The sequence below is a fragment of the Callorhinus ursinus genome, unplaced genomic scaffold (genome assembly GCF_003265705.2).
Source record: "Callorhinus ursinus isolate GAN/ISIS: 27379988/994484 unplaced genomic scaffold, GSC_fseal_2.0 scaffold22, whole genome shotgun sequence".
In the NCBI taxonomy this organism is placed as follows: domain Eukaryota; kingdom Metazoa; phylum Chordata; class Mammalia; order Carnivora; family Otariidae; genus Callorhinus; species Callorhinus ursinus.
The window spans coordinates 28,056,463-28,083,294 of record NW_027397084.1 but is presented as its reverse complement, the minus strand read 5'-3'; the positions used below and the strand labels follow the sequence as shown (position 1 = coordinate 28,083,294).

Here is a 26,832-nt window from a genome sequence, read left to right as displayed (position 1 = left end):
TACTCTCCCCAGTGTCCATCACCCAGCCACCCCATCCCTCCCACCCCCCTCCACTCCAGCAACCCTCAGTTTGTTTCCTGAGATTAAGAGTGTCTTACAGTTTGTCTCCCTCTCTGGTTTTGTCTTGTTTCATTTTTCCCTCCCTTCCCCTATGATCCTTTGTCTTGTTTCTCAAATCAATTACTCCTCATATCAGTGAGATCATATGATATTTGTCTTTCTCTGATTGAATTATTTTGCTTAGCATAATACCCTCTAGTTCCATCCATGTCATTGCAAATGGCAAGATTTCATTTTTTGATAGCTGTATAATATTCCATTGTATATATATGACACATCTTCTTTATCCATTTATCTGTTGATGGACATCTGGGCTCTTTCCATAGCTTGGCTATTGTGGACTTTGCTGCTATAAACATTGGGGTGCACATGCCCCTTTGGATCACTACATTTGTATCTTTGGGGTAAATACCCAGTAGTGCAATTGCTGGGTCGTAGGGTAGCTCTATTTTCAACTTTTTGAGGAACCTCCATACTGTTTTCCAGAGTGGCTGCACCAGCTTGCATTCCCACCAACAGTGTAGGAGCATTCCCCTCTCTCTGCTATGCAGAATTTCTTATTACTATTATTAGTCAGACATCACTCTTTTCTTTTATGGCTTCTGATTCGGGTTAAATTTAGAAAGCCTTTCCCATTTCTAGATTATGAAAATTTTCCTTCAAATTTTCTTCTAGTTCTTTTTTTTTTCCCCTTCCAGTTTTCCCATTATTTTACCTATCTAGAATTCATCTTTGTTTAAGGCGAGTCATTTTGCTTTTTTTTGTAGATGGCTGTTGTATCCGTTGGGGTCCAGACAGGAACACAGAAACCACTCTAGATATTTCAAACAGAGAGGAATTAATAAAGGGATTTGGTAATACAGACGCTAAAAAATGCAAAGAGTACAAAGAGAATGCTGAGGTAACCAGAAACAATAACTGCCTGCCTCTAGAGCTGGGGAAACAAAGGCAAGAGGTAGAATCACTAGAACGTGGAGTTCAGAGGAGGGACCTCTCTGAGGAGAGAGAGCTTGATGGGCTCGTTCTGGAAGGTCTGAAGAAGGTGGGACTGGAACACTGTCAGAGAAACAGGACAAAACAGAAAAGCACTCTTTATTCTCCCCTTCCCACCTTTTAATATGCCTCCAGTGACTCCTATTGGCAGAGCCCAATAGGAAGCAGCAAGTGCAGAAGTCTAGGAAATACAATTTGCAGAGTTCTAGACTCAGCATCACAGAGTAGAATAAAGATAAACGATTCTACAACTGAGAAATTATAGGTAAATAGCCATTAATTGATTTTTCACTTTTCCCCCCTGTGATTTGAAATGTCACTTTTATTCTATAATATAATATTTAAATCTATTTCTGAGTTATGGTTCAGTACATAGATTTCTCTGCCTGTTTCATGTGTTTGTACCACAGTGTTCTAATTACTTTAGCACTATAATATGTTTTCATGTGTGGAAGGACCTCTTCTCTCTTATTACACTGTTTCTGAGTTTCCCCAGCTATTCTTGTTTAAAAGAAATGGTTTTATAATCAGAGGATCTTTAAAGGAATTTAAAAATCAGGTTGTGGTTTTCTTTTTTTTTTTTTAAAGATATTTGTTTTCTTTTGGATATTTTTCATTGTTCATGGTAATCAGAATCTCTATATATTAGGTACTTAACAAATGTTTGCAGAATAACTATCTAACATTTAGAAATGTCATTATGTCTTTTTTTAAATTCCACTCCTATGAACTCTAACACAGTTTTAGTTTTAGTTGTCTTGATAATGATTGAGTGTAATAGAGGAAATGTAGAGATCTTTTCCTTTGTCAGCAGTTATTTACTTCTTTGCTTCTGAGTTGATGTGAACCACCAGAAACAGGCACCTAACTAACAAGCTTTATCCAAACTAGACCTGACGGTGGCTTGGACTAGCGTGTAACTGAAAAGTGCTCAGATTCTGTACAAATTTTGTAGGAGAGCAGATAGTATTTGATGGCAGGTTGAGTGTGGGTTATGTGAGAAAGAGATTGTCTAAGGCTGTCTCCAAAGTTCTTTGGCCCAGCAAATGGAGAACAGAGGTTGTCATTTACTGAGATGAGGAAGGCTGTAGGTGAAGCAGAGTAGACAGGTGGAGACCAGCAATGTAGTTTTGCACATGTCATTTTTGAGATGCTGTTAGACGTTCAAGTACAGAGAGTTATCCAGTAGGCGTTTGGATATGAGTCTGGAGTTCAGGGAAAGATCTGGGCTGGAGTTACCAATTTGGGAGTCACCTGTGTGTAAATGGTATTTAATTCCATGAAACTGGGTGAAATCATGAAGAAAGTAAATTCAGAAAAGATAAGAGGTCCAAGGACTGAGTCCCGGGGAATTCTATCACTCAGAGGTCAGGAAAGCGAGGAGGAATCAGCAAAGGAGAATGAGAATGAGCAACTAGAGAGGTGGGAGGAAATTAGCAAAGTAAGGGTTTTGGAGTCAAAGTGAAGAATTTTTCAAGGTGGGGAAAGATCAAAAGCATCAGATGCTGCTGATGGATCAAGGAAAATGAGGAACGAGAATTGACCCCTGCATTTAGCAACAGGGAAGTCACGGTTTGCCTTGATAAGAGAGGTTTCAGGGGAGTGATAAGAGCAGAAACCTGAGTGGAGTGGGTTTTACTCGCAGTACCTAAATACCTAAAGTTCCAAGTGCCTCCACTTTAGCAGCTACAATATCCGAAGTACATGATTATTTATTTATGGCTTTGGTGAGTCCCTAGGAGCTACGGCTAGAAAAAACAAGGCCAAGCATGTCAGGAAGAGATGCTTCAGATGGTTTTGCTGCGGTTAAGTCATCTTGGGATGTAAGCCTTCAGAACTGATCTCCATGAATTTGACACCATCTGTGAGGTGACCGCTAGAACTTCAGCTGGAGTGAACCCATGTTGTTGCAGCTCCATGGTGTCTGGCTGAATTAGCTCTTGGGGTTAAGCATGTGTGAAGAATGGCTTCAGAAAGAGGGCATTCAGACTACTTGCTTGTTGGCCTTGAAGGTCATGGAGAAATTGGAAGGAAATTTAGGGATATTCTCATAATATTATTTAAAACTGGCCACGGCTGAACGTGAAATAATGAGTTCAGCCTTGAGAAATCTGGCAGCACTGGTTGTCTGATCTCATCCACCTGCCTCTTCTGTTTAGTCATCTCTGCCATGCTTTCATCTGACCAATGACTTGTGGATGATGAAGCATGGTAATGACAGCTCAGTTAAGGTTCCTAACTACAAAAACTCAGTAGAGGTCAATGCATATCAATCGTCTGAAACAACAAGGTTTGGCAACTTGGTACTTACAAAAAAGCAGCAGGAGTTTGAAACAAACTGGGGGGACCATGAACCGTTTTAACTCTGTCATCATCAAGAAAATTCTTTCCCTGAAAGTTCCCAGCTATTAAAATGAATCTTGGCCAATTGTTCTTGGTCATTTATTATAAAAAAGCTGATGCATTGAGAATATTATACAAGCGAGTAAAGGCATAGATTTTTTAAATTTTTTATTGTTATGTTAATCACCATACATTACATCATTAGTTTTTGATGTAGTGTTCCATGATTCATTGTTTGTGCATAACACCCAGTGCTCCACGCAGAGCGTGCCCTCTTTAATACCCATCACCAGGCTAACCCATCCCCCCATCCTCCTCCCCTCTAGAACCCTCAGTTTGTTTTTCGGAGTCCATCGCCTCTCATGGTTCGTCTCCCCTAAGGCATAGATTTTTAAACATCAGACTCAATGTCAGGTTGTCAGGTAAAGCTCAGACTCAGGCTTAGGAATGAGAAACTCCCAAGAGGGGGACTGCAAGTCATAAAACCATGATATGTAACATGTTTAACCAGAGTGCTCCCAACTTTGAATGATGAGTGGTTATTGGTAGTAGTTGTTGATAAGCTTATAACAAAATTAACTTTTTTCTAACATTTACCCTCAGAAAGACTATAAGAAAATTGGTTGACTTTGAGAACTGCACATGGGAAGAAAGTATGCTATAAATAATACTTTACATGTGCACTGACCTGAAAATTAAGGTAAAAATATTGAATCAACTGTTCTGAGCTCAGTAACCACATTCCTATTGCTAATGGACAAATAATGTATTTGAATATAAAATCAATTTCAGCGAAATGTCAATTACTTTTTTAGGGCATTGATTTTATAGCAAGCCAGGATTCCTTCAAGTGTGCTCGATGACATTCAAATGCTTATTTTAAAAAATGACCTCTCAAAAAAATTGCTTATTTCACCTTTTTTAAGCAAATTAACTAGCATATGGATTAATTCCTACTTGAGATTGTTGCAATATATTTACTAGTGATTTAGTATGACGGAGGGATCCCTGGTCTGAGAATCAGGAGACCTGGGTTCTAAAATATAATCAACAACCAATTAGTTGTACCCCTTGGGGAAATCACTGGCTTCTCTGAACCTGTTTCCTTAGCTATAAATCATAGGGTTAAGTTCTTTCCTACTCTAAAGTCCTATGATTCTATGAATCAAAAGTCCTGCTATGGCTTGGAGTCATTTAGGTTGGTCAAAAACCTGGAATTAAAATTACTCATTCCTTATGACTTCCCTATGCTATCCCATGCTCTAGAACTTTCCTCCCATCCTTTCTTCCAAAAGGTTCTGGAGGAACAATTAGTTTTAAGAATCACCTTCCCAAATCTCATTCCTACTTTACTATAAAGTCATGCAAGCATGGGATTATGTCCTATTCATATGGGATCCATCACAACAACTAGCAGAATAGCAACTTTACACATGAATAAATGAAGAAATAGGTGGAAGAAGAAAGGGCGGAGGGTGGGAAGAAGGAGGGAGATAACTAACTGCTCCGTCCATGGTGTATGCTGATGCCTGGGGAAAGAGAAGTGGTAGGCAGGCTCTTCAACTTTCAGCTAAAGAAGGGAGGAAGACAAATCAAAGAGATATTCAAACAAATTCAACACAGAATTCTAGTCTAACACAATTATCTTTCACTTGGAATTTTTTTACTTGGTATTAGAATTTGATCTAAACTTTAGGGGCACCTGGGTGGCTCAGTTGGTTAAGCGTCTGCCTTCAGCTCAGGTCATGGTCTAATAGAGGGGCGCCTGTGTGGCTCAGTCATTAACCTCTGCCTTCGGCTCAGGTCACAATCCCAGACTCCCAGAGTCCTTCGGCTCCCTGCTCCACGGGAAGCCTGCTTCTCCCTCTCCCACTCCCTCTGCTTGTGTTCCCTCTCTCACTGTGTCTCTCTCTGTCAAATAAATAAAATCTTAAAAAAAAAAAAGAATTTGATCTAAACTTTAGGTTAGAGATTCAAGTAAGAAGAATTGAGCAAACTGAAAAAAAAACCTCAACCGAGAGATAGATATGTGAAAAGAGAAGAGACTCAATGAATTTATTGATTTGAAAAACAAATATGCAATATATATCTGTTAGTTCTGGTGAAATGAGTATTATTGGCATCAGTAGAATTTTATCCTTCTTGAGCTTTCCATTGTATTTGAATAAAAAATAAAGTGGTACATATTTGAGAGATTCTGTATTGATAGATATATATCTATGGATAATTCATAAAGTGTCATATTAAGATTACCAGCTCTGGAGTTAGACTGTACATTTGTGTTCTGACACAACTTGTTAGTTGTGTGACTTTGGGCAAGTCACTGAACTTCTTTGTACCTGCCTCAGATCCCTCATCTACAAAATGATGATAATAATAGTACCTGGGATGTCTGGGTGGCTCAGTCAGTTAAGCCTCCGACTCTTGGTTTTGGCTCAGGTCGTGATCTCATGGGTTGTGGGATTGAGTCCTGCATGGGGCTCCACACTCAGTGGAAAGTCTGCTTGAGATTCTCGCCCTCTGTCTGTCTCCCACTTGCGTGGTCTTTCTCTCTCTCTCTCTCTCTCAAATTAATCAATAAATCTTAAAAAATAATAGTACCTATCTGATAAGGTTATTGTGAGGTTAAAATGAGATAATATTTGGAAAGCACTTTGCACATTTCCTGGCATATAGTAAATGCTCAGTAATATTAGGGAGAAAAAGAAATGGGAAGAGAGGTAGAGACAATGTGTGTGTGTGTTGACATCCGTATTTATGTATCTACAGAGAAAGACAGTTCTAAAAAGATCCACTTCAAATTATTAATAAAATTAGGTCTGGGGAGTGGAATTTGGGAGGATGTGGCACATACCTTCACTTTTTCTTTAATGTTGATTCTATAATGTTGATCTTTTTTATGATCAACTATTACATTATAATTTTAAATCCTTAACAGTTTCAATAGTGGATCCACAGAAATAATTTGCCAAGCTAAATTAATCTAGAAAGAATACAATTTAAACTAGTTTCTGCAGAATCAAAGCAGCATAGACCATAAGTAACAATTCCTTTGCGGAGGGCAATATTAATATGCACATTCAAATCTATGGTCTTAGGATATTGCTATTTCCACCAGAGTTGAGAAAGTTGAGAGGTTTCTTGGATATTACCTTATCACTCACCTGAAAAGCAGGGCCAGAACTCAAGTGCCCCAATTCCATCAAAGCCCCTCCACTACTTTATGACATCTACAGTGTTGATCATTCCCCACCAAGCCCCAGTTTTTAAGAGACAAGTAATAGCTCATTTACATAATCTTGAAACCCAGCAGAGTGGAGGGTGATATTTTCTGATGAACTTGCTAATTTGCTTTAGATCTATATAAAGATATTGATGAAAACTCTCAAAATATTTGGTCACCATTCTGGTAATTTCGTATATCTTGTAAAGTTTACATAAATTGATGTTTTAGGCTGTTGCAGGTGGTAAACAATCTTTTCACCTTGTGGATAATTCAACATGGTTAGCTTTGGTTGAGATCTCATTTTTCTGGCTGCAGATTCACAAGACCCCGCAAAGAGTCTATTCAGTAATTGTGATGCATTCCTGTAGCATTTAAGACTAAGCCCTAAAAGCTTTGCTTTGTATACTTGATCTGTAGCGACCTTTAGATTTTGCTGCCCATTGAACCGAAGGTCTTCCTTGTGAAATCATAGAATAGTGCCCCAGTTCACTTTCTGTTACTTGATATCACTGAACAAAAATACCATTATCAGTGTCTGAGAAAAGAAAAAAAGATATGGTACCCTGTCTCTTTAAAAGTTTAAGAATAGCAAGCACAGTAGAGTTAATTCTTTGGGGGGCTGTGCCTTGAGAATTTTCTGGCCCAGAATCAAGCTACAGATAATTAATTATGTCAGTGAAAAGCTCTGATGGCTTGCTCTCTTCAGAGAAAAGTGACATCATCCTTAGAATTCTCTGGCAATAAAGAAGAACAAAGCTGTGAGTGCAGGAAATAACAGACAGATGTCCATGAGTGCATATTTTATCTACTTCAAAGTGCATTGCAAGAAGTCGTGCTCTAGGCTGTCTCGCAGCAGCAGTGGCTTGGCAAGGGGTCTTGGAGAGTTAGAGAAGTACGTTTACAGGATTGGGTTCACTGCCTCACGTGCTCTGGCCTGAATAAAGAAGTGTGGCATTTTTAGGGAAGTTACTCAAAAGATGATAGTGCTCAAAAAATGTTGGCAAGATCATGGCAAGCCAATCAAGTTATGTAGTGTGGGGAAACTGGACCAGATGGTGGCGGCACTGTTTGTGGATAAATGTTAGGACAGGAAACATTACCCAGAGAGTTTAATTCCAGGGCCTTCCTTTGCTTTGTGCTTATATTGTATTTGCATATGCAACTTGTAATGGAGAGAATAAATATCTTGGAATCAGATAACTCTGTTTCTTATGAATCCTATGACCTTGGTCAAACTATTTAATTTTTTGAGTCTTATTTTAATCATCTGGAGAATGGAATTAAGAGAAATAATACCCCTGAAAAGAATTTTATCCACACCAGGGTGCAATGTAAGAATTGGTTGTTACTAAATTCAACTCTGTCCTTCCCTGAAAAATATGTTAGTTTCATATTATGTACATAAAGCCAAATGTATTAGCTGGAATAGGTGTTTACTTACATAAACAATATTAGGCATGATAGATCATTGTTTCAAAATTTCAAATAACCAGAGGACCAGAAATTCTACTATAAATTTATTTCTCTGAGTTGAAATGGCCAATTTCAGAACTTTCTTTAATTTTCTTAAATCTAATAATCAAAGTAAAACCAGTTCAATATAGATCATTTAGAACATGCATTCTCAATAAGGGTGCTATTATTCCCAACAAGGTGAAAACTAATTCTTAGGGTGGCAAAGAAATTTTAGATGCTACAATGGTTTCTGACCCTCAAAAAGACCACAGTACATACATAACAGATTTACAATCTATCTGTGGTATTGAAATTTTATAAGCATAGTAATTACAAAAAATAATCTAAAAAATCTCATTAGGAGAACAAGTGAAAAAATTCTGAGAAACGCTTATTTAGAATTATGAAAAAGTTACAAAGAAAACTATCAATCACCCATAATTCTACTACCTTAAGAGAATAATTGTGACTATTTGGGTGAGTATTTTTCTTCACATGTATTTTTTACATAATTGCAAGCACAGTGTATATGCAAATTTGAATACATATTTGTTATAAGCACTTCTCACATCATTCAACATCCCCTGAAATATAATTTTTAAAGTCTGTAAAATGTTTTATCGTATGAATATAGACAGTAGAATATAATGCTACTCTAATATTTCTGTATTGCACATTTAGGTTGTTTCCAATATTTTTACAGTTATAAATAACATTGTAATGAACATATTTATGCACAATCTTTGTCCCAACAAAAAGCCTTAGTTAGGGTTTGTCTCACTGACATATTTGAATGCTTTATAACTGAGGATAGTTACCCTGTATTTGTCATAGTTATTACATATATTTCCTTTTTTTGCCATTTAATTGGCTATGATTTTTTTTCACATGTAGAATCTCCTATCCTTTTTCTTGTCATTTCAGAGAAAGTCTTCACTTCATACAGAAGCAGATAACTACCTATGTATATTCATTCATTCATTCGTTCATCTTTGAACAGAAAAACACATGAAACAAGGCCATATATTAATAGATTGATGAAAACCCTGTGATGAGGGGCTTGTAGGAGCCTAACTGTATTTCCCCTAGGAGCAATGATTCAGTGTAACTTCCAGAAAATAACTACTGTTGGTAATGAGCATCACCTATAGTTCATTTCTCTTTTTCCTTGTATACAAGAAGGAACCTGAATCATGGAGAGATTTTATAGGGATTTCATGAACATAATGAGAGTAATAAGCCAGTATCTTTTGGAATCTAAACTTTCTCTAGTGAAAGAGAAAAGGTCAATTTTAAAAAGCTGTTCTGTTCTCAAAGGAGAAAATGCACATGCTTAGAAAAGGGGAAACACAGGAAACTGCTGTTGGACAAGTAGAGTACATATACACACAATACACACACACACACACACACACTTTAGTCATACATTTAGCAAATGTTTATTGAACAACCACTTGTGTCAGTCACTGTGCTAGGGACTAAAGACACAAAAGAAACCAAGAGACCTCTGCCCTCATTGAATTCTCAGTCTTGTGGGGAGGGAGAAAATGAGCCATTGAAATTACTAAGTGGTGAGTGTAGTAATTAGGGAAGTATCAGGCATCGGAAATGGCAGTTCTACAAATTTTATGCCCATTCTCAAATTTCAGAATATCACATAGTTCCTAAACGCTAGCACGTAGGTAATAATATACATGAGATTCTTCTTTTTTTAAACAATTTTATTTATTTATTTCAGAAAGAGAGCATGGGGGTGGGGGGGAGTGGCAGAGAGATAGGGAGAAGCAGGGAGCCTGACACAGGGCTCGATCCCAGGACCCTGACCTGAGCCAAAGGCAAACACTTAACCAACTGAGCCACCAAGGTGCCCCTCACTTGAGATATTCTTGTTTAAAAAATTTCTGAATATGCCCCATCTCTGATCCAATATAGTGAAAAAGTGAAGTAATTGTATGAGCAGATGCAATGGACTACAATTTCTCTTTGAACAAGTAGATTTGGCATTTCAAACGGAGACATGGCACAAGAGGGCCAAATATTGCCCATAAAAAGCATTTTGGCAAATCAGAAATATCATAGAAGTTTTGTAGCTTTCTCAGGATCTCCTTTCTTTAAAAAAAGGACGTACCAAGTAGGAACCCTTATAGGAATTTTGTTAAACGTCAAAGATGCACCTTTTTAAAATTAACATTTCTATTTTGGGGGTACTTATTTTTGTTTTATTTTCCTAAATCAGAGGGCTTGACTTTGGTTGCACCTTCATTTATAGGCAATGCCTACTTTTCACATGAGTGCTAGTACAAGATGTGTTATTTAACATTCTTACTGATGCCAGGTTTTAAATAGAATACTCAGAAAAGTCTAAAAAAATGGTAAGTCATTTCTGCTGCAATATGATCTTTTGACATGATGATGAAGGAACTGCAGACTCTAAACAGTGCAGTCCAAAATCTTGAATTAGAGAGAAAGCTGCTCCTTCAAATTACATCAACAAATAGAGCAGGAAGCTCACAAGCGCAGGACAAGCCAATATGGGGTTGCCAGTTGCCTGTTAGGTTTGTGGCTTAGGAATCACAGATATTGTTAGGAGTGGTTTTTGTAGTCAAAGGATAGTGAGAGGAATGGGGATGAGGGAAACTGTCTTAGTCTTTGACTTACTGACTCAGTTTGTGGAAAGGCTTTTGGTTATGTTACTCAGTCGATGCAGCTGTTCCCCATCAGCCAATTTACCTTTATGAGAAAAGAAAAGAGGAAATTGCCTTTTGTTGGGCACCTACAGCATTCCAGGCATGAATTAGGCACTTCACATGTATTTCATTCTCATATATCATATTCACATATATCTCATTCTCATACAGACGGGGAGACAGAAGTTCAGAGCTAACTGGCCAAAGGTCATATGGCAAAAATAAACTGCAGAGCCACAGTTTGTCTATTTGGCTCCCAAAGGGCAGGGTAATTAACATTTGCCAAGCACTTTATACATTAGCTCCTGTAGGAGCTGTGACGTAGCTACTGCTATGCCCATTTTACAGGAGAGGAAACTGAGTTCAGAGAAGCTAACTCCCTTGTTTCAAGTCCCACTAGCAGTAGTGATCATGCATATTTCTAACTCAAGATTCCCAAGTGCATGTTCTTTCTACCACATTGCTTCTCTTGAATTCTAGTAAAAATAAGCATTTCACTAGCTCTAAGTTTACATCAAGAACTTGTTTAAAGAGAAAGATGAAAAACCAGCGTCTGAAAGAACCGCATAGCAAAATACATCTTCAGTACACCAGAACAACTGATACTTAGAATGACAACCTGAGTTCGTGAAAAGACAGTAACTTATGTGCATTATATTCTTTTTAAGAGGAGAGGGGCTTTATAATTCATTTGAGGTTGCTCCTATTCCCAAGCCCTTAAAAGGAAAAAAAAAAAAAAAACTCTAGTGTTTAAAGTACTAACTCTGGGTTACTTATAAAAGTAAATATCCAGTGTGACATTCCCTGTAAGTTCATAATGGCTGACATTTTCTTGTATTTTTCTTTAAAAAATTAAACTCTAGTTCTAAGTTGGTCACATGTGTCTTGTAAACATAGAATTCACTGAAGTCAGAGGCTGAAATGAATATATCAAAAAACATGCCAAATCTGAAGGAACTCCATTTTAGGTGATTCAAATAAACCTCATGTATAAGTTCTGTCTAGATGATATAGTCTTACCTTGTTTGGTTGAAATATTTTCTCTTTCGAAAAAAGTCTTACTTATATTTCCCAGCCCTCACCAGACACAGGATAAAAATAAGATCAAAGAAATTAAGCTATCTTCTCCCTCTCCTGCCTCTGGCCCTCTCTGCTCTGTGGGAATGCCAGGTTCCCTGAGGTTCCTCCCATAATATGCTAGAAGTCCTCAGAGGGTGACCCACACATGTTCTGCACACTCCTCTGGGCTACCATTTGGCATTTGGCATTTGCCATTTTGCCCTTGTCCTTACTCCAACCCACTTTCGTAATGATGGCTACCCCTGTAAGTGCCTGCTGAAAGCTCAGCCAACACCACTGTGTGTGCCCCAAAGGCTTCCTCTTCTGTTCACATCAGCTGATGTCTACTTGGAGACTACTCAGACTGATGTCTACACTGAGAGCATGATGCAAGATATAGAGAGGACTGCTCCTTCCTACTTCCCCCACCCCCTAACTACTGAAGCATGTTATCTTGAATTCTAATTTACCAATTCCTCTCGGTTTTATTTAGGTCTTTTATGGCCATTCCTCACCCCGAGACTCAGGCATGGGTTGAGGGGGATGGGCTGGAGGGGAGTCTGAGTGACAGACACTGTGCTGCACTCAGACTCACCCTTCCCCTCTGACCCTGCTCTATTGTCCTTGAACCAACATGGTGCCCTTCCTCCCTTGGGATGAATTCTTTCCCAGGAAGAGCCTTAGTTCCTCATGCAAATAGCCCTATGGCAAGGCCACCCTGCCAGTCAACCCTCCAGACAGGATTACATCACAAGATTTTGCTCAAGTTTGAAAAATAACTTCTAGAGACAATCTAATAAGGAGACACTCATAGAAAAAAGTAAGGAGGTGAACAAAATTTAACCTAATAAGCGGAATTGTACCAGAGATGTCTATACAGAAATGTCTGGTACCATATCTAGTATAGATGCTTTCTCCGTCCTAGGTCTCATCTAGCTGGTTTTTGCTGAAAGGATTAAATTTATGGAGCTAGATAAACAACCACAGTGAGAAAGTAATCATCTAGTTGTGCCTTAGCAATGGCTTCTCCCATCTTTAAGGGAATTCAGCTTCTCAACTTGTTCACAGAAAGCTGGACCCTATCTGCTGGACCTGCTCATATATAGGGGTGAGGAGTTTAAAGGCTCTGCCCAAGGTCTTTATTAGCACAGAACAAAAAGCTTGTAGTCTTTTGGAATTTAAGAAATTATACACTGTAGCATCACAGCACTGCATGGGGGAACCTGTGACCTTATCTAATTTCTAATCTGGGACGTAGCAGCTGTTGTACTATTAATATCCTGAAGTGCGTAAAAAGAAAAAAGAAGAAAACCACATAAGTAGTGAAAATGTGCTTAAATCCATGGATGACTCTGACATACATCTAACTAATCATAAGGAAAATATGACTGAACTTTTATAATTTATTACATGGAATTTTACTTTTTTCTCTAAAGTGGTAATCTCTAAAAGAATTGGGAATGGTTTTTCTTTTCTTATTCCAATTATTTTGGGGGCAAACAAGGCACTTTTAATTTTTTTAAAACTGTGGTAAGATATACACAAGGTAAAATTGACCATTTCAAGCATTTTTAAGTACACAGTTCATTGGCATTAAATGTATACACCTTGTTGTACACCATCACCATCCATTCTCCAGAACTTTTTTCATCTTCCAAACCTGAAACTCTGTCCCCATTAAACAACAACTCTGTCTTCCCTTCCCCCCCTCTGACCCTGACAAGCACCATTCGACTTTCTGTCTCTGTGAATGTGACTATTCTAAATACCTCGTGTCAGTGGAATCATTTATTTGTCCTTGTGTGACTGGCTTATTTCACTTTGCATAATGTCCTCAAGGTTCATCCATGTTGTAGCATGTGTCAGAATTTCCTTCCTTTTAAAGGTTGAATACTCTTGCATTGTGTGCATATACCACATTTTGTTTACCCATTCATCTGTCAATGGATACTTGGGTTGTGTCTACCTTTTGGCTATTGCCAATAATGTTGCTATGAACATGAATGTCCCTGCTTTCAATTCTTTTGGGTAGGTACCCAGAAATGGAATTGCTGGGCCATATGGTAATCTACTTTTAATTTTTTGAGGAACCACTATACTGTTTTCTATAGTGGCTAAAGTATTTTACATTTTCATCAGCAGGGCACAAATAGTTTAAATTTTTCCACATCCTTGCCAATATTTGTTATTTCCTGTGTTTTAGATGATAGGCATCCCAGTGGGTATGGACTGGTGTCTGACTGTAGTTTTGATTTACATTTCCCTAATGACTAGTAACACTGAGCATATTTTCAAGTGCTTGGTGGCCATTTGCATATCTTCTTTAGAGAGATGTCTATTTAAGTCCTTTGTCCAATTTTTAAATTTTGTTTTTTTGTTGTTGAGTTGTAGACATTCTTTGTATATTCTGGATATTAATCTCTTAATAGATAATCAGATATATTATTTTCAAATACTTTCTCCCATTCTGTGAGTTGATTTTCACTCTGTTGATTATGTTCTTTGATACTGAAGTTTTAAATTTTGGTGCATTTCGACTGAGCTATTTTTTTTGCTGTTGTCATGCTTTTGGTGTGTCACATGTAAGAAATCATTGTCAAATCCAATATCATGAAGTTTTCCCCTTATATTTTCTTCGAAAGGTTTTAGCTCTTCCATTTAGGTCTCTGATCATTTTGAATTGGTTTTTGTATATGGTTTAAGATAATGGTCCAGCTTCATTCTTTTGCATACGAATATTCAGTTTTTCCAACATCATTTGTTAAAAAAACTGTCCTTCCTCCATTGAGTTGTATTGGCATTCTTATTGAAGACCATGTGACCATTTGTAAGGATTTATTTGTGTGCTCTCAATTCTATTCTACTAGTCTACATGTCTGTATTTATGCCAGTACCACACTGTTTTGATTACTGTAGCTTTCTAGTAAGTTTTGAAATCAGAAAGTCTGGAACCTCCAACTTTGTTCTTTTTCAATATTATTTTGACTCTTTGGTCCCTCTGCATTTTAGGATGGATTTTTCTATTTCTGCAAAAAACATCATTGGGATTTTATTTTTTAAAATTCAAGCTATTATATTGATAATAACATCAAGTTTTAACATGAAAATAGCATCTGCTTTCAACATTTTAATGAAATATTTCTTTTGGATGATATTCTGTCTGAAATGCTAGAAAGGAGTGATCTTTAATAAACATGGGTATGGAGACTTTTAGGCACTATTGACCATATATTTATGGAAAGAAATTTCTCCAGAGAAACCAAAAGACACATTTTTAGTCCCAATGGCCCTTTAAACTAACCATGTTTGAATCCTCTCCTTTTATGTTGTTGTGTTACTAATCATGTTAACTTTGTGTTCTAAAATTCAGGAGAAAAAATGGATTTAATTTCTGTAGTAATAGCTAATATCATCATAAATTACATAGCTTTTTTCTTTCAGTATATTTATAGTATTTGTATTTGTCTAACAAGAGTAAATAGTATAATTCAATTTGTGTGAGATTTAAAGATAGTCCATTTCCTGTTGCAACATTCTGGTAGAAAGTACTGTTTTCCCTTATTCTGTTTACATATTTTCTTTTTGCAATGAACTTAAGAAGAAGAAAGTGACTCCTAAATTATAGACAAAAATGTCAGATGAAAGAGTAGAAGTTCACAGAATGTAATTAATTGTTTAACTCTTTTAAACAAGGCTAAGTAGTTAAGGTTGTTCTGAGAGTTTCAGTGCCAGTTTATGCTTCTCTGACTTCACATCATTTAATTTTACTTTTTTAGTTGAACAAATATTTACTGAGTTCCTATCACATGAGCAAGCATTCTTTTAGTAGGTACTGTAGATACATCTTTGTCCTCCAAAGCAGCTCACAGCCTAAGGAAGAAAGACAAGTAAACTAATAAATTACCTTATTTAAATAGAAACAGAACATTAAATGGAATTGCCAAAATAGGAAAGCATTAACAGAATGGGCATGCGTTGGTCATCCAGGACCATCTTTTCTAGGGTTCCTTGGCTCACTGCAGCACCAGGACCATACTTAGGTAGTTAATGAAATAATACAAAGAAGCAAGAGTGTTTAGGAACTTTTAAATCCTAAATATTAAAGTGAATATTAAAATTGTATTAATTTTTGAAAAATTTTTAAATTACTTCCCACTCACCCCAAGACTTCAACTAATTGTAGTGCTTCAGGAAGCTATAACGCTTTCACTCGATTTTACCCTGTCCTCCCAGAATCATATACATACCCATTTTAGAAGTGCGGAGAAACCTATGTCACATGTGCATAAGAACTAAGCATTGTTTCTGACTCATTATGGGTTTTCCCAAAGATTGAAAAATCCCACAAGTTTAAAATATAGTTGAAATTGTCACCAGGCATAATCATCAATAATGGCATTTTGCCTTTAAAGAAAGCTAAGTTTTAGAAACACTGTCACTGAAATTCAGTACTTGAGTATAGTAAGCCTCCTATGGCTGCCAATAGCTAGATACAGGAACATTTTGGGATATCCTGTCTCCTGTCCACTCCTGTCCACCACTTTGTCCTAGGATGAGCAACTCATCACAATGTGCCTGGGACTGTCCTGATTTTCAAAAGTCTAGCTTTGTGGGGCCCATCTCTTCTTAATCCTAGGCAAACTGGGATAATTAGTTACCCTTATTTCCCAGAACTGGCAAACACTTCCAATGGTTTCCAGGGACCTCCCTGGTTTAGGTTGCTGGTGTGAAGTGATCCTGATTCCTTGGTGAAGAAAGAAACTACTGGGTCAAGCAAGTGCCTAAGAATTAGGCCACCCTGCCTGGAAGCTTGAGCTAACATAGCAGATGTTTTAAGTGGTTTTAGTGTTGAATTGGCCTATCTGTCCTAAAGCAGTGGTTTCTAAGTGCAGCTGTGCTTTAAAATCACCTGCAGAGGTATTTTATTTTATTCCACTATAATTGATGTACAGTGTTATATTAATTTCAAGTGTACAATATAGTGATTCAACCATTCTATACATTATTCAGTGCTTTTCAAGATAAGTCTACTCTTAATCCCCTTGACCTATTTTACCCATCCCCCACTCCCCTCCCCCCTGGTGACTATCATCAATTTGTTCTCTATAGTTAAGAGTCTGTTTTTCATTTGTCTTTTCTCCCTTGTTCATTTGTTTTGTTTCTTAAATTCCACACATGAGTGAAAGCATATGGTATTTGTCTTTCTCTGACTGACTTATTTTGCTTAGCATTAGACTCTCTAGATCCATTCATATTGTTGCAAATGGCAAGATTTCTTTCTTTTTATGGCTGAATAATATTCCATTGTATGTGTGTGTATGTGTGTAGCATGCCTTTTTTTTTTTTTTTAAAGTAGACTCCATGCCCAATATGGGGCTTAAACTCAGACCCTGAGATCAAGAATTGGATGCTCTACCAACTGAGCCAGCCAGGTGCCTCTGTATACCGTACCTTCTTTATCCATTCTTCTATCGATGGACGCTTAGGCTGCTTCCATAGTTTGGCTATTGCAAATAATGCTGTAATAAACATAGGGGTGCATGTATCCTTTTGAATTAATGTTTTCCTATTTGGGGGGTAAATACCCAGGAGTGTGATTAATAGATCATAGGGTAGTTCTGTTTTTAACTCTTTGAGGAAATTCCATACTGTTTTCCACAGTGGCTGCACAGTTTGCATTCCTACCAATAGTGCATGAGGGTTCCTTTTTCTCCACATCTTTGCCAACACTTGTTGTTTCTTGTGTTGTTGATTTTAGCCATTCTGACATGTATGAGGTGATATCTGACTGTAATTTTGATTTACATTTCCCTGATGATGAGTGATGTTGAGTATCTTTTTGTATGCCTACTGGCTTTCCGATTTCTTCTTTGGAGAAATGTCTGTTCATGTCTCCTGCCAATTTTTTCATTGGATTATTTGTGTTTTGGGTGTTGAGATGTATCAGTTCCTTGTATATCTTGGATACTAACCCTTTGTTGGATTTATCATTTGCAAATATCTTCTCCCATTCAGTAGGTTGCCTTTTAGCTTTGTTGATTCTTTCCTTCACTGTGCAGAAGTTTTCATTATGATGCAGTCCTAATAGTTTATTTTTGCTTTTACTTCCCTTGCTCCAGGAGACATATCTAGAAAGACGTTATTATGGCCAATGTCAGAGAAATGATTGCCTGTGCTCTCTTCTAGGATTTTTATGATCTCAGGTCTCATGTTTATGTCTTTAATCCATATTGAGTTTATTTTTGTGTATTGGACTACTTTCTTATAGAAAGTAGTCCAATCTCATTTTTTTGCATATACTTGTCCAGTTCTCCCAACATCATTTGTTGAAGAGACTGTCTTTTTCCCATTGCATATTCTTGCCTTCTTTATTGTAGATTAATTGACCATTAAGTGGGGGTTTATTTCTGGGTTCTCAAATCTGTTCCATTGATCTATGTGTCCATTTTTGTGCCAGTACTATACTGTTTTGATTACTACAGCTTTGTAGTCTATCTTGAAATCTGGGATTGTGAAACCTCCAGTTTTGTTCTTCTTTTTCAAGATTGCTTTGGCTATTCTGGGTCTTTTGTGGTTCCATACAAATTTTAGAATTTTTTGTTCTAGTTTTGTGAAAAATGCTGTTGATATTTTGGTAATGATTGAATTAAATCTGTAAATTTCTTTGGGCAGTATGGACATTTTAATAACACTTGTTTTACCAGTCCATGAGCATGGAATATCTTTCTATTTGTTTGGGTCATCTTCAATTTCTCCATCAATGTTTTATAGTTTTCAGAGTACAGGTCTTTCATTTCCTTGGTTAAGTTTATTCCCAGGTCTTGTATTATTTTTGGTGCAATTATAAATGGGATTGTTTTCTTAATTTCTCTTTCTGCTACCTCATTATTAGTATACAGAAATGCAACAAATTTCTGAATATTGATTTTGTATCCTGAATTCAATGTAACTGTTCTATCTGGTAGTTTTTTGATGGAGTCTTTAGGGTTTTCTATCTGTAGCATCATGTCATCTGCAAAGAGTGAAAGTTTTACTTCTTTACCAGTTTGAATGCCTTTTATTTAATTTCTTATCTGATTGCTGTGGCTAGGACTTCCAGTACTATGTTGAATAAAAGTAGTGAGAATGAACATCCTTCTCTTGTTCTTATCTTAGAGGGAAAGCTCTCAATTTTTCCCGATTGAGTATGATTTTAGCTATGGGTTTTGCAGAGATTTTAAATCACATGTCCTGGACTGCACCAACATACCTGTTGATTCAGAATTTGTATGTTTTTAACAGGGTAAATGATCTTTCTACCACACAAACCTGACCATGTCACTGTCCTGCTGCTTAAAAATTCCAAGGCCTTTTGCTCTTCCATGAGAAAATGCAAACTCACTACCTGGTTTACAAGGCTTTTCATGAGTTGCCCATTATTTATCACTCCAGCCTCATGTTTTCCAGCCCATGCATCTACATCTGTTTGGCTTTTGCCTACAGTTTTTCCTTCGCCAAGAACACTCTTACCCTAGTTCCCCTCTTTCTCTGGCTCAAGTACTCATTGTGAGATTTTTGGGTCACTTCCTCTGTGAAGCCTTTTCCTTAGCTTATATTCAAGTCAAGTATATTTTTAGATGGAGTTCTTAGCCCCCTGTATCTCCTCCATCCTAAGACTTATCATGTCAATGCCTTTCAATTATTTGTTCATATCCTTCCAGGTTTAATCTCTGATGATGCAGTTATATCTCCAATACTGAACACAATGCATTGCCCAAAGTGAATGTGCACAAATATTTATTGAAAGAATGATTAGATTTAACTCTTTTTTTTTTTTGAACTATGCCACCTGTTCGTGGCTCTACCTGTTCTGTGTCTTATTCTGCCCCCTAGCCCGCGCCACCCCACCCCCGCCAGCTCCCTGCTCTCCCAGCAAAGCCCAGATACCCTCTATTGACTTTTTAAGATTAATCACACACTCACCTGTTGGCCCTGGGCTTTGCAGAATAGCTCTTTGCTGCCCCCATATGTCTTTAATCAGTTCCTTATGTAGCCAGTTGAGACAACCCCTTGCTCCATCTGGTGCAGTTACAGTTCTGCAGGGACATCTTTGTTCTTGGCTTCCATATGTCCCCCTTGGCACAAAGAGGAACTTGTAGGATGGAAGAGAAGAATGTGACCCCTTCTGTGTCTGTTTTTATACCCTAATCTCATATTTATTCTCCTTCATCATCAGGACTAAATAAATTGAACAATTTTATTTAGTCCCTTCCTCCTCTGACCCCTTTCTCTCCTTTTTCTAGAGTCCTCTTCAAAGTATTCTTCCCTCTGGATCCTTTTACATGTATATAAATACACTGGTCTATTTAGCACTGCTGCAGCACCCTGAGAATTTAACTACCTGCTTCTGATGAAACTTCTGTGTGAAAACAATAATGTTTAAGGAAAGGAACCTTCTTACATTTTGTATTTCATTCTTTTATATAAAAATTAAGAATTTTCGGGGCGCCTGGGTGCCGCAGTGGGTTAAGATGCTAGGTTTTGGCTCAGGTCGTGATCTCAGAGTCCTGAGATGGAACCCACGGCGGGCTCTGTGTTCAGCATGGAGTCTGCTCAAGTTTCTCCCTCCTTCTCCCTCTGCCCCTCCCCCTGCACATACACTCTCTCTCTTCAATAAATAAATAAATCTTTAAAAAAATTAAGACGTTTCTTAAAATGGCGATGTAAAGTGGTTTATCCCCAAAATGTAGGACCTTATTTACATACATTAAATCATTTATTGTGATTACAGTCATTTCATTAGGATTAAACAGACACCATAATAATAATGATTGATTTACTATATTAAACTACTTTAAATAGTAGTGATTTATAGGCAACATTTGTATTCCTTCCAGGATTATTGTTATAGCAATTAAAAAGCTTTTAGTAAGCTCATGATGAATAGTGTGATTCTAAATATATAATGCCCAGTGTTATACCACCATAGCCTCTTTTTCTTTGGTAATTAGTGTCTAGAGTAATTAAACTAAGAATGAAATGTGTGGTATATGTAGCATATCACACTTAATACAACTCAAGCATAAGCACATTTTTAGGGAGAGAAGAAAAAAGTGTTTCATATCAGTTGGAACAAAAGAAACTATTATCTTCAAGGGAATTAAGAAGATTTGGTCAAGAAGATAGATACCAACAATATTTACATGTTTTAAAACCACATAGCTAAAACTTTTTGAACTGAAGTAGCTACCTATTTCCATTTCTAAAAGCTCCTTATTTATATTATTTGCCTGAAAACCAATAACCAATGACAGACCTTAGGGTCCTTCAGTACAGGGCCACCATTTACAGAATGGAGTTATACCTTGCACAAGGGTGCCTGGGAGAGGGGACAGATAAGGGTTGAAATATAGCCCTTTCTTTTCTTGCTAGGTAAGCTGCACTCTGACTCAGGCTGTATCTCCCAGAGGAAGTAGACACCTTTTTCTAAACTGCGCAAAGATACTGTATAGGATAGCCTGGTACTGCATCTATCCTTAAGTTCTTTTATTCTATGTGGAAACACATTGCTTTTCCATTAAATTATTTTCTGACTTTCACTTTCTTGCTAATTCCAAACTACTAGTTACTTCAAAATTAATATTTTCCAATTTTTGTCTTGAAATGAGCACATATAAATGTGGCAGAGACAACATGGGGAAAATCTGCAAATTCCAGTCTATTGACGTTTCCATAATAGTCTTTAGCCATCTGGAATTAGACTAATTTTGAGACTATGAAAAAGCAATAAAAGTGAGAAACCTCAAGAAAGAGAAACTTTATAATGCTCTTGTCTTAAGACTAAGTAGTTAACTCCTTTGTTTAGAATACCATGATAATGAGCCAGGTTTATAATTTCAAACCCATAGTTAGCGTAACAAAGGGGAAAACTTTATTCTATTGTCATAGACTGCAACTCTTGCCCACTAGTTTGTTCTTTGGTATAAGTTGGCATGAGGTCCGGATACTTCATACCCATCACCATTACTGGAAAAAACAAGTATATGACCAGATGGGGGTACATTTACCAAATGTCAGCTCCATCGTAGCTAGAAAATTCATCACTACTTACCAGTAGAAAATGCATCCAGATGTATTTGCATTATGTGATGAGATCCATAGTCAATATGATATAAAACCTATAATCATGTGGTTTTCTCAAGAACTCAACAAAGTCCTAAAGTTTTGCTGAGAAACCAAAAGAACAACACTGACCGTACCAATCTGGCTCATGTGATTGGTAGTCTGGATGTTACAGGAGTTTAGTTTCACCTTTGGTGTGAATGTCTTAGATCGAAAAGCCCAGTGCAGCACCATGTGAGTTCCCAACCATGTGTTTCTGTATAAAATGAATCACTTGATGGGAAACAGGAACTCACTAATAAAGGCTGTTTTTGTTAATTACACATAGAGTTATAACTAGAATGGGGAAACCAGATTTGAATACTTCTTTGAGAGCATAAATAGAAAACTAGAAAACTTTAAATTGTCCTTGACCTCATTTACAGTGAAATGGGGAAGTATCCCAGGTCCTCCTGATTCAAAAGCACTCAGAATCTTTTCTACTTAGATAAAGCAATTTTTATGTAGTTAATATTAGCACAAATCCGTTTTCTGCTTGCCTGCTTCCTAGCAACCTGAAGCAGGGTAACTGCTTGCCAATCTGCTTCTGATAAAAAATAAGAACAAAATACCCAGTGAATTTGCCAATAGTCCTGAAGAGATGGGGATGTGTTCAATAAGCTTTGTGTTGATTTTGTGAGTCTGGCATGTGATTTATGTTGTCAACCGTGTGACCTTGCCGCACTCTACCACAGGCCAGGGAAGATGTGATCCACATGCTGAAGACAGAGAAAACCAAGCCTGAGGTTCTGGAGGCTCATTATGGGTCTGCAGAACCAGAGAAAGTGCTGCGAGTCCTGCACCGAGATGCCATCCTAGCCCAGGAGAAGTCTATAGGAGAAGATGTCTATGAGAAACCGATTTCAGAGGTAAAAATAGGACATCAACAAGTTCCCGTATATAAGGGTACCTCAGAGTGATGGCTTCACGTTTTCCATTTTACATGCTTTAACATTTTCTTTCAAAGGCAAAATTTTTATGCTACACTAGTATAGAATTAAAGTATAATTAAATAAATTATATGAATTTACAGTGTAATATGAATCACATGAATTATAGTGGATGCATTGCAATGATAAGAATTTTAGAAGCATTTCCTTAAATATACTTAAAGCCTGAAATATATTTCTCATGTGATTACGCTAATTACATGCTCTTGCAGTCTGTTACTCTTTTATTTCTCTAGGAGATGATGTGTGTAAAAATTTGAAGTGCTCATCAGTTTTGGCATTGAGTTGTCAGGATCATTATTAAATTGGTAACCTAAAATTAAATTGATTATTGATATTGTATTGATGGACATTTATTTTATTATTGTTATTTACAAAGGGACTGTGTTTTAGTATCTCACAGACTCTGTCATAGGTAAAATGGTCTCACGTGAGTAGCTAAAATGCAATGGTTGAGGCAAAATCCCAATGAAATGCTTAGGACAATTCTTTAAGATGAAATCTAATAGGGCTATATTTAATCATTTTTATATAAGATTGTGTTAGGAACTATTTACTATTGTTATTAATTTCCCATGATACTACATGTTAAAAGTATTCTCATGTTGTAGTAGAAGTTTGAGGCTAAACTAGGCAAATAGTTGCTAGATCTAGCCATACTGACTTCAGAATTCATGTAAAAAAAATGCAGAGATATGAAATTAGCATCATAAATGAAGAAAAAGAACACAGAAATTAAAAGTGAAGCAATTTATTACAATATAAAAGATAATAATATAATATAAAAGATAATATATTATCTTATGTCAAGCCTTTGTAGAAGCTCAGTTTGACAGATCTCAGATAAGATCCGCTTGAGACAGTATTCACAGCAGACTGATGGTCCCGTAATTACCCTAATTTCTGCAGCAAGGATAAGCCGGAGCTCTTGTTTTAATCTTTGCCTAAAATGTTAAGAGATGATTTATGATGGGATGCAGTCAACTGACTGGATCCACTTCCATGTCTGAGAGCCACGGTTACCAGCTGCATATGGCTTTGGGTGGGTCACTTCAGCTCTCTAAGTTTATTTCCTTCTCTGTCAGGTGGGAGTAACAACAATGTGTATCTCCTAGAGTTGTTGTAAAGATTAAATGAAGCAATGTCTGTAAAGCTCTTAACACAGTGTCTGGTACATACTGAGTACTCAACAAATACTATCCATTAGCATTTGCTGGGATTTGAGCGTGATATTGTGATATTCTCTCACACCTATAATTAGTTCCAAACTTGGAGGGGTTTTAGGAGTGAAAGACATAATGAAGTCAAAATATTCATTAAATATTCTTATGATAACCCCCTGGATTGGAGAACTCAGTTTGGATATCATTTAGGTTTCCTAATTCTTTTCTCCCAAGTTAGAGCTTGGGATAACACCTCAAAGGAGAGGTAGGTCTGAAAGCACACACACTTACCAAAAGCACTGCCTCTAACCCAGTGAATTCTATTGAAAGTACCCAAAGAAGGAGTTTCTGACCTACCTTCAGAAAGTAGGCCTAACCCAAGGGTTCCTATCTCGTGGGCAGAGGAGCAGAGCAGAAAACACCCGCCCTGTGGGTGATCCTTTTAGAACTGGCTCAGCTGGACAAGCTTTTTGGTTTCTTTCTCCCCTCACCTCACAATCTGAAGAGTTATTCCTCACTTGGGGAGGAATGAGTGAGGAGGTAGAGAGAAAGACAGAGGCTACTTTTCCCAATACTGACAAAATGGTAAGGTCCTGCTTTGTGGGAAAAATAGAATGCTAGAAGGAGAAAAGATTTATCTTCTACCATCTACAAATTTGGGGTCTCCTAACCTTTTGGATTTAACAATCAACTTGTTACCCAGGAGCAGGAGTCCTTCTTTCAACTTCATGAGGCCCGATTCCAATACAATCACTGTTCCATTAGCCTCCTGGGACCATGAGCGGATAGTCTAGCTCTTATTCTTAGAATCCATGCTGCATCTTAAGCCCCAAAATCACTGCTCATTTTAATTTCTGTACCAAATTAGGCCCAGCTAGGTTATCCAATAGAACTCACCAGAGGTTAAGCAATGAACCCCATGTGGTAGACCCCCTCTGCCTTGCCAAATATCTGGGGAGAAATTAAGCAGCAAATATTAAATCCCCCTGAGCTTCTTTGTGAATTAAAATCCAGGATATGAAAGTTCATAATTCTTAAGTAAAATTCCAAAGAAATCAAGGTTTCAGTGTCTTTCCTTCCCAAATTCTTATTCTGCTTAGCTTTAGCCAGAGGGATCTTAATCTTAAGCATTTTCAAAGTTTAACTAATATATCCTAAAGTCTCCCTATTCCCCTTTTATTGAAGAGTCTAAAGAATTATTAGAACACATGAAAGTATCATAATACCAACCTTACATGCATAAGTATTAAAAATACAAGAAAATCCTCAGTTCCATAGTCAGTTTATCTCAAGCAAAATGACTCAGCATAATGCAGGCCCATGTTACTCTTAGCAAGACCAAAGTAGAGACTTAGGCGATGTCTAAGGGAGGGAAGGCATGTAGAGAAAATCCTTTAACTACAACAGGATTCCAGTCAGTCTGGGGCAGTTACCTTCTGTGTTCTGTATTGTATGGTCTCCCTCAGTGATAGAAGTAAAATCAAGGAGTTATGAGCCTGCCAACAGGATCCTTTGTTTAAAACAAATCTTATCTACGTTTATGTCCTTGGGTTGGATAATCCTCACTGACAGACGAGTCTTTTCTCATCTTGGTATATCCATGTTTGAACTGTTTATGTTACTGTCCTGCCTGAATCCCCTGATGTTCGACTCATCTTTCCTTCAAACTCTACATCTCCAAGATTCTCAAACGTGTTCACTCAGAGCCCATCTATTTTAGCTGACACACTGAAACTCACCAAATAATGCTTCAAATGTTCTACCTTAATCTTCTCAGAATGTAATTCTTAAATCTGTCTATATTTTATGTATCCACTTCTAATAGCTGTTGCAGTCTTCGAGAGAATGGCTCCCAACTGATCTCATGGAGAACTATCAGCAATTTTACAGCACATTCCTCAGACATTTTCTGGATTCCAACACTTTTTGGGGGGGACTCACATTGCTCTGTTCCCTGTGCTCACCTATCTCTACGTCCTCTGGTCACACATTTTGATTCAAATAATGACTAAAATATCTCCCTTCTTTATAGCCCTATCTTTCAGAGCACTTAGATCCATTTCTCTCTTGTGTATTCCAGTTTGGTCTTTAAGACTTTTTGTTTCCTCTTTAGTAGAATTAGATTTAGATTTAGATTCAGTAGATCTGTCTCTTCCCAAATCCCTTAATCCTGCTCCAGTTAGCCTTCTGCTGATAACAGCTAAAAGCACTTCCTCAACCATGATTCTTTTGTCTAAAACATGCTGAAATTTCTCTCCATCTCAAGTCCTTAAACCTCTTCTCCATCAACTTGATTTAGCAGAATAAGACTTCCCGGTATACTCTCCTTTTGGCCTTTGGTGTTATGATGATCTCATTTCATTTTCCTTCCACCTCTGTCCAAGTGAGAGCTGTATTTCTAAAGTAACAGGTTCCCATTTCACTTTCACTATTCATTAATAAAAGCAACTATTCCTCTAAGTTGAGCCACAGTTTGGATACTGAAAATCAAAAGTTATGGACATAGTGACATGATTAATGAATCAACAGAGCCCAGAGTTATGGGAGGTGGTCTTCAGAGCCTCTAGACAAGTCACATAGATCCAAGAGAGAGCTTAGCCCACCTAAGTTCTCTCCTGGGAGCTCTATGTAGTTCCAAACAAAATAACAAGAAACAGGGTCTCGTACAGCTGATCTCTTGCTACCTCGGTTGGTTCTTACATCTAGAATTTAAAATTGAAAGCTAGATCCTCACACATGAATGCTTTATTGCTAAA

At 37.3% G+C, this 26,832-nt stretch overlaps 1 protein-coding gene across 5 annotated transcripts in view; it reads left to right on the top strand.

Annotated features, from left to right (window-relative positions):
- Positions 1 to 26,832, top strand: part of FILIP1 (filamin A interacting protein 1) — a 203,384-nt gene that overhangs the window by 109,986 nt on the left and 66,566 nt on the right. For all 5 annotated transcript variants that reach the window (XM_073905235.1, XM_073905232.1, XM_025890559.2 and 2 more), the window contains one exon: positions 22,659 to 22,832. In XM_073905235.1, the coding sequence (XP_073761336.1) occupies positions 22,659 to 22,832 (174 nt within the window). The remainder of the gene's footprint in view (positions 1 to 22,658; positions 22,833 to 26,832) is intronic.